Consider the following 18862-nt stretch of genomic DNA (forward strand, 5'->3'; position numbering starts at 1 on the left):
GAAATATTTTATATGTGTCGGAACAATCAATCCTATGAAATCTAAAAAAACTACTAAATCAGGAGTTTAAAAAAAATCAATTAAGATTTGATGAAAATAAAAGAAATAAAATTTTAAAAAAAGTTTGCTGGAAACCTTATTAAAAAATTATTCAAGCAAATTTAATATTCTGTTTCATAACTCAATAATGTTGAAGAATAGTGATGCCATCCAAATATACAAATCGAACCAGAAGCTTTAACTGTCACTGATGTTTAAAATCATCATTAGAGATGTACGTTGTTTTACTTATTCTTCAATTTGCATTCATTCTACTAATGAATTTCTTGGAATACAAGGGAAATACGAATTTTAATAAAAACTAGCTTTTGATCTATAAATACAAGCATTGGAAGATGAAAAACAAAGAACTGGGGAGGTTCTATTCCCTCAAAACCTCTCACATAACTCCCAACATGTGAGGGGTCCAGCATCAATTTCACGCAACGTCCACCTTCCAATGTATCTTCATCATAATAAATCCATTCTTCTTCTCTTCCAGGTGCAGCAGCAGGAGTAGACTTCTGAACCGCGTAAGCGATGGCCCTCCACAGCACAATAGACTTGCCTACCTACACTTTATGACTGTATAAACGCTCCTGCGTATCGAGGGAGGTTTCTGACCCACTGCAAGCAAAGAAAATAACCTCCCAAAATATAAAGAAAAGAAAGAAAGCACAGTCTTGGCCTGTGGATATTAATGGATTTTGGAGTGGACCGAGCCTTTGGCTGTCTGCAATGATGGATGAGGCAGAGGCCGAGTTAAATCTTCGTCAAGAGTGTGGGGGGGGGATGATGCCGCACCGTATTAGAAGAGGAGGTGTAAGTGATCGCTAAGTTGGCTTTTTTGGGGGGGAACCCATTTATTTAAAAATGTTGGTGAAAAAAGGTATTTGCACCAGGGTTTGCGTTCATTTCTTATTAACTAGTCAGGTGATGTGAATGGATTGAATAGTGTTGCTCGTTAAATGATAAATTGAGTGATTAGATTATGGGTCTTTTGATTTCAAGAGTAAATAAAAATATTATGCATATTTTAGGGTTTACAGTGAATTTTAGGATAGTATGGTGATGATCATGATATGGTGATTGATGGATGTGATTTGATATGTCTTCAACTCAGAAATGGTAATACAGTGAAGGATATTTATCAAGACTTGACATTCACCCTCAATCCCACATAGTGATGGTAACTTTATAAAACATAAATTCTTGAATTTAAACTACTGAATATGAATTTCTACATTTAAATATTTTTTCTATTATTATTAATTACTCTTACATTCCCTCTAATATTAATAATTTATATCTCAAATAAAACATCTCTCTTCAAGCAGGAATAAATATAAGAATAAATTAGTTTGCGTTTTGCTTTGAAATCGGTAATCGGCTATTGCAAATGAATTGTTATTACAACAAGACTGCTAACTTCATATTCTTCCATGTTTATATTCCGTAATTGGTGTGTTTAAATTTATTTTCTGCATTAATGATTCATCATAAAGATATACTAAGATTATTATGGAAGGACTCGTTGCTCCCATAATACCCTGATTGAATGACGAGAACTACAGCTAAAATGACAACTTTCTACCGTCCTTTTTCACGCCATAACAGCTGGAGGATGTTTAATCTTAAGGGATTCAATGAGATATGATAGATTTGCCGTGGAATCAGGTCTCAAATCACCGATGCAACAAATCCATATTTAAAATTATGCCTTTAAATATATATTAAACATACATACAAACTTCAATGGCATAATGATGAGAAAGAAGAAGGTACTTTAGATAGTTATTTTGGAAACAAAATATGTTTAGCCTATTTTTAAAGCCAAAAATGGTAGAAGGACAAAAAAATAGTTCCGCACTTGCTGCCGTTAACATTTCTATGCCAGAGGTTTGGAAAATTTTCGATAACAGAATTTATTGTTTTTGCGAAAATTTTATAATTCAGATGGCCATATTATATAAAGGAAAAGGAAATACTAAATTATTAAGGAAATAATATTTCAATTCAATAATCTTTATTTTTTTCTTATAACCAATAAGCAAATGAGCAGATCTAGAGGAAAGAGGGATTAGACATCCAAGTCATCAATATCGGGAACTAAAAATAGTAGTCTTTCTTCTAATATTTAAAAACCAAATATGATGGCTACCTCGAATGCTATAATTTCACCAATGCTGTGCCACTGCTATGTTAAAGATTTACCATCAAGTTTGGCAACAAAAATGCAGTTTCTTTATTCCCTTTCAAATCAAATAAAGTTTTCGATTTGTAGAAGATGGAAAAAAAAAACATTTCTGCTTGATACCACAAGTATTCATTCTTTCCTTTTTTCACTTGCATGAACTTCAGACACCATCACTTGAATGGAACCTGACCCCCTTCTCCAAACAATGCCCTTCCCTAAGCGAAACCGTCAAGTCCAACGACAGATCTTCAGACTGCTACCGGAACGAAAAATATTGGCGGAAATGGACGCCGTAAATAAAAAGACTTGCGCCAATTGAGAAGGACACTCGATAGAACCTTTCCTTAAATAACTCGATTGGCATTCTCTTTGTAAAAGAAAGGGGAAAAGAAACCGATGCCCTGAAAATATAAATTTGTTGTGCTTTCGCCCTTTGTGAAAAGAAAAGGCTACTTTTGTGGGTGGTCAGCACTTCTTTTTTCCACTTCCTCCTCAGGAGTTTCTTTTAGAAGGTAGACGTACAGGGAGTTGGGGTTTTGTAGTGGTAATAATAAAGAAGAAGATAAAAGAAAGCGCGAGGAGAGGAGATGTATTCGAATCCTGCCTGAATCGATGGAAATATCGCTGCGTCGTCGATTTTGAGGGAAAGAAGAAATTGGATTATTATTACAGAATGAATTTTTTATCTCTGGTGTCTGGAAGAAAAAGATATTTATTGAGAATAAACCAGCAGCGACGGTATTTCTTCTTATACTCTTCTAACAGTAATGCGTAACGGCTTTAAATCTTACTGGCAGATTTGAATTTCGATTAGACGTAACAAAAAATTATTTATGATACAAACGTAATGCATAAAAATATATAATAATAATACATATAGTATCACATTTTATAAAATATGTAATATAATAGTATTATATATTTAAATTTTCAGTTAAACGCAAACGCAAAACGTGCTTATGCTTTACGCCAACTACGAAATGTGATCAATGTGAACAAGAAGAATATTATGCAATAAATAAACACTCAAAGAAACCAGTTCCACACTAGTGAGGTAAAGCAAGAATCACTTATTTAATTTAAACATGCATTTTTAGATTACATACAAGATCGGCTGAAAAGCCAGAAGTATCGAGGTGAAGAGAAATTCAATGCGAAACCTATTCACGCATATTTTTTATGTCCTTATTATCCATTCAGACAGTGTAGTGAAAGCTTATAAACCAGTTAACAGCTACGCTATCCGAGCAATTGCTTTTGTATCGTGGTCATGTCACTGGACTGCTAACCACAAGGTCCTAGGTTCTATCGTCGCTCATCACAATCCGTACAACAGTAAGAAAAGAAGGAAATGTTGATCTTTGCACTTAATGAAATGGAATCGTGCCTGATCTAAAAGCTTTCGAAAGAAAAGAAATGCGATCACAATACTGTGACTAACTTTCAAGAAACAAACTGATTATTGAAGAAATGTTTCATTTGCTTTAGTTCAAGGCATGCAATTACTTCTAATATATTTACACCGTAAACCAAGTTTAATGTTTAGTTTCTTAATAAAGTAAAGATAATTCCATATATACATTTCTACCTCTTTCAATTCACGGACCGAGTCCAAATGTTGAAGCAAATTTGGAGGCAAAATCACATATTGAATGTCTTTAACTATCTCGTTGCACTATGTTATTGAGTTCATATACTCAATTCAGAAGCAAATAAATTTAAGTAGATTTATGAATAGATTTTGTTTATATAATTTAGACATGTATCTACAATTTTGGCGCTAATCATTCGCAAATTTAGCACAACTGTTTATGAGATATCATGTTCAGATACGTTCAAGCTTGTTCAGATATGTATCATGTCCCCGCATGAATAATCATTTCGTAAGCGGATTTGGTGCCAGATTCGAAGCATAATTATAATTCTGGTCATAAAACTATAGAATGGTACACTTACCGGGGGACAAGGATTAATAGAACTCGTCGCAGGTATGCCATGAAGTCAAAAATTAATGCGTTTACACTAATTTTTTGAGTTAAATACGATGAAGTGAGGCGAAAATAATATAATACTCCTTTTACCATTTACCCTTACTAAAATACTGATAAAAGAAAGCAAAATTATAATAAAAATAATATTTCTCATAATAATAATAATAGCGATTACCCTTCGCTATACCATTAAAATCATATGAAAAGTTCTGCAATTCTCTAGCCCACAGCTTTTTTTAACTCATTACGTTTTTGAATTATCGTATTCAAAAAGGTATAATTCCCTCCCCCTTCCATTTTGGTACAGGTATTCTCGTCATCAGACCATAATTCAAAAGTGTCTTGTCCCAAACCAACCTTTTATTTAATTCCTACTATTAGTTCACTCTCCTTATATATATATATATATATATATGTGTGTGTGTGTGTGTGTGTGTGTGTGTGTGTGTGTGTGTGTGTGTGTGTGTGTGTGTGTGTGTGTGTGTGTGTGTGTGTGTGTGTGTGTGTGTGTGTGTGTGTGTGTGTTTGTGTGTGTGTGTGTGTGTGTGTGTGTAATGATATTTTAATTCTAATTTCAATTTAATTAATTTCCAAGATTTATCTTCATTCAGCCCATAGTAACTTCATTCTAAAAATATTCTCTTATTTCGTGATCCAATTTCACTTTCGGTTTAATTAATTCCTCTGTAAATCTAATGCGCCATCAGTATTACGTATCAAATGAAAGCGATACCTTCATTGCCCTTATCAAAGATCAAAACATGCATTCCATCGGCGCGTGGCCGGAAATCCTATGTTATATAAGACTAGTGATCATTTGTTTCGCTCCCTTCTTTACTTCTGCTTTTGTGTCGCACTGTGGCGAACGTGCCTTGTCCGCGTCTCTGCTTGTAAATGATTATGCTTTCACGGAATGAATATTAAAACGAAATTAAAAATACAACATCTCGTCTATGTCTTCAAATCTGCCTTCTGTTGCAACCATAATAATGCTACACACACGCACACATTATATATATATTTATATTGTTCAAATTTTCAATCGTTAATAAAATAGTTTTTATTCATCCACTCAAGTTCAAATACATTTTTTTAAAACTTTTAGTGGATGACACTTGATGTTAATACAGTTTTTTTTAAATATTAATTCATTAATTAAATTTAATTAATTTTTAATACTTTAAATAGAGTCGCCAAATGGTCGCCAAGCTAAAAATTTTAATAAGTAATATATAAAACTTATAGCGGATGACGATGTTAATACAGTTTTTCCAATTCAATTTTTATTTTGCCTTTTAATATTGTAATTCTTTCATATGTATATACATATTTATATTAATTGTAATTATTTAATAAAAAGTAATTAAAATAATTTTGTTGTTGACCTAAGTAGGAATTGACTTAATTTTTTTTAAATATATTGTTAGTATTATAATAACACAATTAAGTTTAGCTTGAAAAAGACATGGCAGAGAAAGTGATTTCTTTTCAAGAATTTTATATCTTGCCTCAATAAGATCCGAGTCAAGTTTAATTTCTTCATGTAAAATCAAGAAATGAGAATCTTATCGTATTCAGAGATATGCGAGATTATTTCTTATGTGGGATTTTTCTATGTTCATTATTTCCTTCTCAGAATGATCTTATAATTTGCAGACAATCAAATATACATTCCCAAAATTGTTATCCTGAATAAAATTCTTTGAAGTTAAATAATTCTTAATGTATCTTTCTTGATTTTGTTAGCAAAAATATCTAGTTTAGATTAATATTTACTAAAAGAACAATTATAACAATAAGTATCTTCGGAAATAAAAAAAACAGGCAGATAATATTTCAATGAGTAAATTATTCGTATTCGAAATTAGATTTTCTTCAACAAAAAATTCTTCAAATTCTAAACACTTGCATATCCTGAATGTTCTTATAATTGTCAAAACTGACTGTTCATTTTAAAAGATGTAGTCCTAACTGAGTAAACTTTGTTCACTTTATTCTTCATTCTCCCCTTCATGATTTTAATGCTCAACTTTTCCTTTTGCGGAAGACAGTCGAAAAATGTGTTTTATTCCACATTATGCTAATAATTCTTAACAAGTTAACGTTTTTTATCGTACGATTAAATAAAAATATCTATATTTAATTTAAATTTCCTTTAAAAAAAAAAGATCACAGCAATAAGATTTCTTCAAAACTGAAACGTTTGATAATACTTCATTAGATAACTCATTTCCTATTCCAAATTAGATCTTCTACCATCAGAATATCTGCAAATTCCGAACGACTGAGAGGTTTCCAATGTATAATAAATTTTTGCCATTTTTGTTTTCTGTATTGACTATCTACTTCAAAAATTATTATCTTAATTAAATAAATTGTTAATATTTATTCATTATTTCTCACTTCATTCTTTTAAGGATTGACTTTCATTCTTATCGAATATTGTGAAAAAATTACAGCTTAAGAAAGACATGGTATTAAACTTCACTTTGGAATACGAATGAGTTATCCAAGGAAGTATTATCTGCCGTTTTTTTTTTTTTTTTCAAATACCTTAGGAATTATTTATAAATTCCTAAGACGTCTTTTATGTCTCGATTAGCAGATGTATATACATTAAATTCTTTCTTTAAATTAAATGCACATTTCTTTAAGGAAACGAATATAGCTAGGAGGTATTTAAAAAAAAAACGGCAGATAATACTTTTTTGGATAACTCATTCGTATTCCAAAGTGAATTTTCTTTTATCAGAATATCTAAATTCCAAACGGTTGGCAGATTTCCTGGATAAAAAAAAATTCCCATTAATATTTCTATATTGACTATCCACTTCAAAAACTGTTATCATAATTAAATAAATAAAGTTCATATTTATTCATCATTTCTTCTTTTAATGCTTCACTTTTCTTCTAAACGAATACTATGAAAGAATTGTAGCTTATTTCACATAAAAAAAGTCAGTGTACTCTATACATAATTCCTAAAACCACCTTTAAGAGTCGATTAATAAAGGCATTACATTCATATTTCTTTATTTCACGTTTTTTTAAGGAAAAGAGTATGGCTAGGAGGTATCTTTAGAAATAAACGGATGATAATATTTCGTTGATTAACTCATTGGTATTCCAAATCATATCTTCTACCACCAGAATGCCTTCAAATTCTGAACAGCCGACAAGTTTCCTTGCTATAATATATTTTCCTCGTTACTTTTTCTGTATTGACTATCCACTTCAAAATTTTTTATCCTAATTAAATATTTATTCGTTATTTCTTCTTTAAATGCTTAACTTTTCTTCCAAACGAATACTATGAAAGAATTGTAGCTAGAATAATCACATAAGAAAGGCATTTTACTCTATAAATAATACCAAAGACGTCTTTTACGAGCCGATTAATAAAGGTATTACATTGATTTCACATTTCTTTAAGGTAACGAGTATGACTAGAAGGTATCTTTAGAAAAAAAATGGCAGATAATACTTCGTTAGATAACTCATTCATATTCCAAATTAGATCTTTTATAAGAATGTCTGCAAATTCCGTGATGCAATAAATTTTCCCTGCTACTTTTTTTTCTGTATTAATTATCCATTTCAAAAATTGTTATCTTAATTAAATTAAATAAATTAATATTTATTCATTATCCCTCGTTTCTTCTTTTAATGCACAAATTTTCTTCTTAACAAATATTGTGAAAGAATTACAGCTTATTCCCCATAAGAAAGGCATGATATTATACTCTATAAATAATTCCTAAGACGTATTTTACGTCTCGATTTACCAAGGTATATAGATTAAATTCACATTTCTTTAAGAAAACGAGTATGGCTAGAAGGTATCTTTAGAAAAAAATGGTAGATAATACTTCATTGGATAACTCATTCGTATTCCAAATCAGATCTTCGTCCACCAAAATGTCTGCAAATTCTGTGATGCAATAAATTTTCGCTCTATTTTTTCTGTATGGACTTCTTCTAGTGTACAGTCGACCACCCCGCCACCACTGAGCGTAGCAGTATCAACAGTTTCTGTATTGATTTTCAATTCAAAAATTGTTTTCCTAATTTATTCATCTTCCACCAGAATGTCTGAAATTCCGTGATGCAATAAATTTTCCATACTATTTTTTCTGTATTGACTATTCACGTCAAAAATTGTTATCCTAATTAAATAAATTATGTTAATATGTATTCATTATTCCTCGTTTCTTCTTTCAATGCATAATTTTTCTTCTTAACAAATATTGTGAAAGAATTACAGCTTATTCCCCATAAGAAAGACATAGTATTATACTCTATAAATAATTCCTAAGTCGTCTTTTACGTCCCGATTAACCAAGGTATATAGATTAAATTCACATTTCTTTAAGAAAACGAGTATGGCTAGAAGGTATCTTTAAAAAAAAATGGTAGATAATACTTCATTGGATAACACATTCGTATTCCAAATTAGATCTTCTTCCACCAGAAAGTCTGCAAATTTCAAACAGACGGTAAGTTTCCTTGATATAATAAGACTTCTCCAAAGTAGACTGTGGAAGATTTGAAAAAAAAATGAAAGCCACCGTTTCTAGAAAAGCGAAATTAGTCAATTGCTCTTTTTCTTCAACTTCCCCTTCAACAATTCCGACTCTTTTTCCCTTTGTAGATATCTTGGTTTCTTTTCTATTTCGTGGGTGCACCTTTCACAGAGGAGAACTCTCCTTCATTTCTTTTTCTTTCTATTTCTTTCTCCTTTTTACTTTACTTTGTAACGAAGTTTGACCTTGTTAAGGGAGTAGAAAGAAATGGTTCGAGCGAGCGAGACAGGAGGCAATAAAAGATGACGGGACTAAGAATCTGGAGGCTTTAAAGAAATTGCCACTGAACAAGGGAAGGACAGAGGTGTTAACAAGAATGCCACATGTAGTCATGAAACTTTTATTCAGCGAGGTGGTTGGAATAAAATATTTGGAAAAGTAGTTTATAAATTTGTTCTTAACCTTCAAACGAGTGAGTTAAAGTGAAGAATAAATGCCTTCTTTTCGCATGTTTTTTTTTTTTTTTTTTTTGAAGATTGAAAAGAAAACCAGAAGATATTTTCATTGATTTTTGTTATAAAATTTTCAACTAAACGGTGGGGCTAAGGATGTTTGGACCATTTAAATATTAGCTACGGGCAACAGTTAAATGTATTGAAGAAGTCCATCCATAAGCATTGTATCTAACTGACAACTTATTGAAGACCAGTGTTCCAAAATATTTGACCTATATGCAGTTATCCAATGTAATAAAAAAATAAAATCGGCACAAAAATATTGCATCTATATGCAATTCCCAAATGTGTAAGAAATATTAAATACAAAAATAGTATGCCTATATGCAATGGCTAAATGTATGCTTAGTCAAAAAATGTTAAACGTTCAATCAAAAACTGTTGTGCACATGTGCAATTCCCAAATGTACCGAAATATATTGATACCAAATGTTCTTCATTGATATGAATAAAAATCACCTTAGAGCATCTAAAACGACAGTTTTTATTCATTTCGATAGTCCGTCACTTCTAATTTTCTTATTTCATAATTATGATTTTTTTTCCGTTTTCAATCTCCTATTATGAAAAAACAAATGTCTATACCCTACACTCAAATAAAAATAACTAAAGAAAGTTCTTTGTCTTGGTTTCTTTTTGTATGTGTGCATTCATACAGCCCGTTTTGTGTTAAGTTTCTTCTTTTAGTAAAGACGATTAAATATGAATTTTGACAATTTTTTTTCTATTATTTTAAGCCTATTAAGTCCAAGTTTTACAATAATCTATTTACAAATCGGTCTACAATTTTAGTGTAAATATCATATATTGAAATTTGGATATTGGCTAGTACCGTATTTCAATTTTCAAGTTTATATACGCACAATAAATAGAAAACATACAACCAAACTTTGATAATTTAACCAAATTTGAGACACGACAAAAAATTTTGTAACGAATAAGTAAGCCAAATTTCATCTATCAAGTTTGTTGTGTTTTTGAGTTATAATATTCGTAAATAGGCAATTTGATTTTGGCCAAAAATGCTGAAAAAAACGATCAATGTACTTATAGCCACATTTTTCCTTCTTCTTTAGACATAGAGGTAAGATTAATTGAAATCTCTATGTCGCCTTATTTGGCGATATTCTACTTTCTTCTTGTATAACTTATAAATGAAACGGAAATGATTTATTTTTGATTACTATAAAAACCAAAATATGAAATGCTTCAAAATCTTGAAATCATTTCGGTAATTACAATACTTCCTCTATGTTCTTAGTTTGCTAGAAATTAATATTATATATATATATATATATTGTTTGAATATTTATGTTTCATATTAGCTTTCCTTTAAACATGTTAATTGAATATCTTCGCTCTCGATCAGAGACTAGAATCATGGTAGCCTTGAAGAAAGGCATCCACTTTCTGATCGGTCTATTCCAAGATCCATAACAGATTCCATCATAGAGCACCATGTATGTGGATCTAGTAAATGATAAATCTCCCATTCAGGTTCAAATATCGTATTGCTTGTATGACATAGAAGTCTCAGGAGAGGACTAGTGGTTTAGATATTGTTATCTACTACTAATCACACATCCTTAAGCATGGCAGGGAAGTCAACCTGTCCGAAAATCTCACATCGAGGATGAAATATCCTTCTGCTGGTGTGACGTTGAAGACTAAAGAAAGAACTAGTGGCTCAGATTCTGTCCTCTACTACTAATCACACATCCCTAATTATATCGGGAAAGTCAGCCTGCTTGAAATCTCACATCGAGATTCAAATATCCTTCTGCTGGTGTGACGTGGAAGACTGAGGAGAGACTATGCCTCAGACGTTGTCCTCTATTACTAACCACACATTCCTAATTATGATAGGGAAGTTCGCCTGCCTGAAAATCTCACATCGAGGTTCAAATACCCTTCTGCTGGTGTGACATGGAAACCTGAAGAGAGGACTAGTGGCTCAGATGCTGTCCTCTACTACTAATCACACATCCTTAAGTATGACAAAGAAGTCAACCTGTCCGAAAATCTCACATCGAGATTCAAATATCCTTCTGCTGGTGTGACGTGGAAGACTGAGGAGAGACTAGGCCTCAGACGTTGTCCTCTATTACTAACCACACATTCCTAATTATGATAGGGAAGTTCGCCTGCCTGAAAATCTCACATCGAGGTTCAAATACCCTTCTGCTAGTGTGACATGGAAACCTGAAGAGAGGACTAGTGGCTCAGATGCTGTCCTCTACTACTAATCACACATCCTTAAGTATGACAAAGAAGTCAACCTGTCCGAAAATCTCACATCGAGATTCAAATATCCTTCTGCTGGTGTGACGTGGAAGACTGAGGAGAGACTAGGCCTCAGACGTTGTCCTCTATTACTAACCACACATTCCTAATTATGATAGGGAAGTTCGCCTGCCTGAAAATCTCACATCGAGGTTCAAATACCCTTCTGCTAGTGTGACATGGAAACCTGAAGAGAGGACTAGTGGCTCAGATGCTGTCCTCTACTACTAATCACACATCCTTAAGTATGACAAAGAAGTCAACCTGTCCGAAAATCTCACATCGAGATTCAAATATCCTTCTGCTGGTGTGACGTGGAAGACTGAGGAGAGACTATGCCTCAGACGTTGTCCTCTATTACTAACCACACATTCCTAATTATGATAGGGAAGTTAGCCTGCCTGAAAATCTCACATCGAGGTTCAAATACCCTTCTGCTAGTGTGACATGGAAACCTGAAGAGAGGACTAGTGGCTCAGATGCTGTCCTCTATTACTAATCACACATCCTTAAGTATGACAAAGAAGTCAACCTGTCCGAAAATCTCACATCGATGTTCAAATATCCTTCTGCTGGTGTGACGTGGAAACCTGAAGAGAGGACTAGTGTCTCAGATGGAGTCCTCTACTACTAATCACACATTCCTAATTGTGATAGGAAAGTCCACCTGCCAAAAAACAATCCTAGCGCAACCCCAAAAAGAGACGCTAATGCAAATCTTGGTCAATGAATTGGAAATATTTGTCATATGTATCACTTTGACCAGTAGTTCACTTGTAGTTAAATATGAATTTTGAAAATAATAGATTTCTAATAAGTCCAGAGGACACCAAGTCACATACAACTGAATAAATCAGCTATTATTTTTATAATTTCTCTTGCCCACTACATTCACATAAATCATTGCAAGTTCTTGTTTAACTAAAATGTTTGACATAACAAACTAAACTGACAAGATTCACGGAAAGAGGAGAAGAAATGCATGTGAGGAGCTTATCACTCTCTCCTAGTTTCGTATTGTTCCTTCATACAACACTTCATTTGCTCTGATATAGAATCTTCATTAATTAATGATAAGATATTAGTTAACCACTGAACTGCCCTACAGATCCAATTTATCCAGGGAAAGGCCATTTAATACTGATATCTAGATAACTACTATCCAAGAAAAGGGAGAACGCAATTACGAACCTCCTACTTAAACCGTCTTTCAACTCACTAAAAGGGATTACTAAATTTCACCAGAAAATTATTAGAAAAGACAAGAAATGGAATTCGGGGACCCTAAGTCGGTGCTCCTCGAAGCGGATGTAATATCTTCCCGATGATGAACAAATCGCATAATCTCTCGCGAAAAGAGTCAAGGGGATTACGGACAGCATCGACTTGTCTTCAAAAGATACGAAGAAGGAGGCGGTTTCAGAAATATAAGTTGGGTTGAAATGTAGTTCGAGAGTTGACTTTCTGTCTTGTGGTTGTTGGCACTTTTGGATTAGTTCTAGAAGTTAAAAAAGACATATTTTGAAGAGCGTATGTATTTATAGAACTTACTTTGTGGTAACAGATTCTTGCTTCTTGCAGATTAAGACATCGCTTGGAATAAATAACTTTATTTTTAAAAATAGAATTTGGAAGCAAGGATGATTTTAATATGGATATCCACTCTTTTGATTTATTTACGATTCCATTCAAACAGATGGAAATTACTTCTTATGAGGTATTTTATCGGAGTTTTTAGATTTTTTAGTGTTTATATACATATTAATAGATTACACGCATTTCCCATCAACTTTAAAATTGACCAGAATAAATTATACTTTTAATAATTTTATTATTCAATTCAGAATAATCATCTATTTGATTCCAAAATTATTCTGATATTTCAATTAATATTCTTCAGCAACAATAAAAACACTGAATAATTTTATTTTTCAATTCAGGGTAATCATCTATTTAATTTCAAAAGTAATCTTATATTTCAATTCATATTCTTCAACGGCAATAAGAACATTAAATAATTGTATGATTCAATTCAGAAAAATCATCTATTTAATTTCAAAATTATTCTGATATTTCAATTAAAAATTCTTCAACAACAATAAAAACATTGAATAGTTTTATTATTCAATTTAATATAATTTTATTATTCAATTCACAATAATCATCTATTTAATTTCAAAATTATTCTGATATTTCAATTCATATTCTTCAACAACAATAAGAACGTTGAATAATTTTATTATTCAATTCAGAAAAATCATCTATTTAATTTCAAAATTATTCTGATAATTTAATATATATTCTTCAAAAACAATAAGAACATCGAATAATTTTATTATTCAATTCAGAATAATCATGTATTTAATTTCAAAATTATTCTGATATTTCAATTCATATTCTTCAACAACAATAATAAGAACATCGAATAATTTTATTATTCAATTCAGAATAATCATGTATTTAATTTCAAAATTATTCTAATATTTCAATTCATATTCTTCACTAACAATAAGATAACTATTCACATGTTTCATTGGAAGGCAGAGCACAGAATAAGTATCTTACAAATGAAAATCTAGAAAATTTTTTATAGTTTTAGAATTTCATATACAAGTGGTATGGAAAATGCTTTTTATATAAGGTTATATAGAATTTTCCATCTTCTATTTCTAAGGTATCCGTCTACTTTAAAAACTCCCTTTTGATCGTAAATCACAAATTTTCTTTAATATTTCATTTGAATACTTGTGTCTTTATCGTCTCAAACTGTTTTATATATATATATATATATATATATATATATATATATATATATATATATATATATATATATATATATATGTCTGTGATAAATAGAAATGAAATTAAAGGCATTATAATAAAGCTAGACAGCTGAAAAATGGTTCTGTAAATAATGCTATAAATAATAATTTTTCATTATTTTGGTGTTACTTTAAAATTATTTTCTTTTTTTATTTCATTTTTTTACTATTTATTACGTATTATTCACATATTTCTCTAATATTTCATTTGAATACCTGTTTCTTTGTCGTCTGAAAACTGTTTTTATTTTATGTCTACGATAAGTAGAAATAAAACTAAAGGCATTTTAATAAAGTTTAACAGCTGAAAAACGGGGCTATATAATACCACAAATAAGAATTATTTAAAAAATTATTTTCTTTTCTCATTTCATTTTTAACCACATATTACATATTATTTTGGAATGTTAACAGTATTGTTTTCCTTGTTTTTAATAGCATGGTGGCACATTTACATAAATCTAAATCACTAAAATATTTTGATTTTCCACTGATGTTGTAATTTCCGATAGTAAACACATGGACAGCATTCAAATCATACTGACGATAAAAATTATATGATAAAAATATACCCAAGTTAGTTGGCATGTTTTTTAAGTTAAATGATAGAAGAAATGTTGAAAGCTTTCGATCCCAGATGCGTAGCTGATCACAATAAATACTTATTAGAATCAAGAAATCGACATAGAAAAAAAAATCAAAATTGACCATTTAAAAAAAAAATGAATTGTGCTCGAATATGAAAAGAAATAATAAACAATTTAGGTGATTTTGAAGAAAAAATCTTTTTTTTTTATCACATTCAAAATTGAAAACAAATCCTTTAAAGCCGTTTTTCTTCAAGTGTGGACTTAACCGAAAATTTTCACTTTTCTTACATGATTATCAAAATGCTATTAGAAATAAAAGTCTGAAATTTGGCGTACATTTCGTTTATGATTTTATACAGGAAATGAACCAAAATAAAAGTTCAAAGATGAATCATTATAGAGTTATGCAACTCATAAGCTTTGAAAAAAAAATCAAAATTTTAAAAAAATTCTACGATTAAACACTAAATCTCTTGCAACTCATAATTCGCAAGAACTTTTTTTTATACCTAAATTTCTGCCACAGTTCAAACATCAAAGATTATATGTACTGAAAAATATACCATTCCTTATTTTTAATTGAGAATGTAGGATAAAAAGTCCAGTTTAAGGCAAAAATTCTTCTTAAATATTTGTTTTAAAAAAAGTAATGGATTATAAAATACTTTTGTACGATATATTAAGTTTTGTATGAATATAATTTGCAAAAAAGTATAAAAATATGGCTTCAAATATCATTATTAAAAAAAGGGGCCTCTGACCGTAGGCAGATATTTTAATAGCTTTTTTGTTTAGTAATTTTTCTCAAATATTTAAAAAAACAATGGAATTATAAAACATTTTTGTATGATATATTAAGTTTTTTCATAAACATAACTTAGAAAATTGCTTCAGACATAATTATTAAAAAAAAAAAAGACGTCCGACTGCAGTCAGATACGGTCGGTTTAAAATTTTTCATAAATATAACTTGAAAAATATTAAAAAATATTGCTTCAAATATCGTTATTAAAAGGTCAGATACCTTAATGGCTTTCGTGTTTTTTTAACCTTTGAAAACCAGATTTAATTAATTTTTCTTTGCGCAATGAATTGCATAAACGGATTCACAGTTCTAATGTGACAGGCTTTCTTTTTTAAACAATTTTTTATGCCAACTTATTTTTTTGATCAATGCTCTTTCCATTTTGAAAAATGATCTTTTTTTTTTTAAGCTGTTTCTTTATTTTTTATCAGTGTCCAACTAATTGTTGTTTAATAGTTAATTTCTAAATTATTAGTGACAGAAAATATTTCCATTTAGAGAAATGCTTTAATTGATGTTAATAAATGTATTTTATGTTATTTGAGTCGATAAATGAACAGCTGTGAAAAAAAATTTAAAAATTAATTTTTTTTAAGTCGTAGAATTTTAATGGTTTTGCAATAAATGATTCGGTCACACAAGAATTTTAGAAATAAACTTTTGCCATCGTTTTGTGACCAAAACTGAGCAAGTGACAAAAAAGCATTGGATATCATTTTTTCAGGGGATTTTATAATATTTCAGTGGACACTTTGAAGAAGTTCTACCAATCATGTATGATCCCAATGATTGACCTAAAATGATGAAATTCAAGGATTCATAAATCGATCAGTTGAAGCTGCAAATAAGAGGAACTTTTTTTAGCACACTAAAAAGACGAAAATATTTTATTAAATATGATTAATAGGACTTGGGGACTGTATAAAAATGTACAGTTTGCCAACTAGTGGCGATTTTGCCACTAGTTGCCCTCTCAGCACATCTTTTTATCTTAACAAACCCACCCGCAACCTCGAATGAATCTGAAGGATCAACGTTCTGGGGATACAGAGAGATCCAAAATCAAAATTAGAAATCTTGTGAGGTTTCAGCAAGATAACGAAGATTTCATCCTCCCAGACCCAAGCCCTGAATAAATTTTTGGCTCCATCCTCAATCGGGCCCTTCTAAAAGAAACATTAAGAATTCAAATTCTTGAACTCATATTCCCCACCAAACACTCCCTTTTTCATTGCTGTATTGTGGATAGTTGTCATTTTGTGAATTGTATGTAATTTTTTTTTCTTCTTAATAAATCTCTCCATGTACATCCGTTCAACTGACAGGGAATCCTAGAGATTCCATGTTCAGGGATATTCTGTTGCAAAAAGAAAAGGAAAGAAAAGTCAATGCAATTAAAATTCGGAATATTTCTCACATTTGCTTATATTCTCGAGTAGCCTTCCCAAACAATAAAAATAAAAAATCAAACATTCATTTTTGTTAAATACCGATTTGCGTTGACAAATTTGATCCCAAATTTGATATTATTGTATCTATCATTTGAGCATTTGTCAAAATTCATTCATCGGTTATGTTGCATACACCTCCACGCACACGATACACATCCAACTGCAAATGAGTCTTGATCTAAAATTTGATAGTATTACAATTCTGGTCTGGTGGCTGCCTTTATAAATCTAGTCTTTGAGTTTTCAAAATACCTTGTTCTCGTATATATTCAGGAAGAAATAAACCAACAAACAAATATTAGAACAAAAAAAAATTCTAACGGATTGAAGGAAGTCGAAAAGATGGAGATTCACCAAAATCTCATCATGGAATTTTTCATTTCTTAGTGTTTCCAATTAAATGCCTTATTTCCGAAAAAAATATAAGAAACTAGACAAGTTATGCTTCTTCATTACACATACCTCGCAAAGAATGATGCAGCGGCTGACGGCTGAGTGACCCCAAAGGGTGCGTTGCCACAAGGAGAACTATAGGAAGTCCCCTGTAGCAAGGAATGCTGGGAGCATCCTCCGAAGGACAGGGAATGCGGGAAATGTTTGGCAGATGCCAACATCACAGCCCTCTCCCCGCTGGTCAGGGCAAAGTAAGGATCGCTGTGCTCGCTGTAACCGCTGGATGGGGATGTGAGGGGTGGCACGCGAGGCTGCTGGACCAGACGACCCACAGCAGCAGACGATTGTGAAGAGGAAGATGTGCTGGGCATCCGGGCGTGACTGGGTGGATGGTGATAGGCACTGTGAGGTTCGGCCGGGGCTGCGGTATTCACCAGAGGCAAAGGAGGAATCTGTAAGATGAAAAATAAAAAGTGTGAGTCGAATTGACAATGGAATGATATATGTAAATACCATAAATGCATTTTACAATAGTTTAACTAATTGAGTTACTGTATTCAATCAAGACCTCTTTGACTATAGACCACGACCCCAAAACGGGTCAAGTATATGTATACAAGTGAATTCTGAAAATCAAAGTTTATGGAAATATCTTTGACAGTAGGAAAAATAATTTTAACTGGAAATAAACATATCATAGTTTTAGAAAAGCAAAATCTGGTGTTTTTTTTCCCTCATTTCCCCGCTTTTTTTCTTGCTTCTTACTATTGAATGTTGCATGTCCCCTCATTTTTTACAAATATCTGAATAGTTTTCCTTTTACCTAAGGCTATAAAGGATAAGAATTGATAATATATGAATATATTTTCGCAGCCATTATTCTTAAACCTTTGTTTCCTCATTGGACTTCACCAAACCGAAGTTGTATTCGGTTTAGACAAGTCCAATCATGAGAACAAGGTTTGTTGCATAAAACTTGTAATCTGTCATGACGCCATTATAATGGCATGTATATTATCATCTTCCGATTCGCTAGACTTTAATATCTGAGATTTTATCGCCATTTCCATGGAAATATCGTCTTAAGTTCCTGGACGCAACAACAGATGCTTCGTTGCTTTCAGGAACAAAGCACCCTTACCTTTGCTTTACTCCGATTGTAAAAATGGCACATTTATAGCAAAATTAATCACATTACAAGCCATAAGAGCAAGGCTTTAGATAGAATTATTCATCACTTAGTTTCCTGATAT

The 18862-nt window shown here is 31.4% G+C and overlaps 1 protein-coding gene across 2 annotated transcripts in view; it reads right to left on the reverse strand.

Annotated features, from left to right (window-relative positions):
• LOC129971538 (uncharacterized) overlaps positions 1-18862 on the reverse strand; it is a 330900-nt gene that overhangs the window by 58948 nt on the left and 253090 nt on the right. For both annotated transcript variants that reach the window (XM_056085406.1, XM_056085407.1), the window contains one exon: positions 17679-18061. In XM_056085406.1, coding sequence (XP_055941381.1) covers positions 17679-18061 — 383 coding nt within the window. The remainder of the gene's footprint in view (positions 1-17678; positions 18062-18862) is intronic.

This window comes from Argiope bruennichi, chromosome 6 (genome assembly GCF_947563725.1).
Source record: "Argiope bruennichi chromosome 6, qqArgBrue1.1, whole genome shotgun sequence".
NCBI lineage: Eukaryota > Metazoa > Arthropoda > Arachnida > Araneae > Araneidae > Argiope > Argiope bruennichi.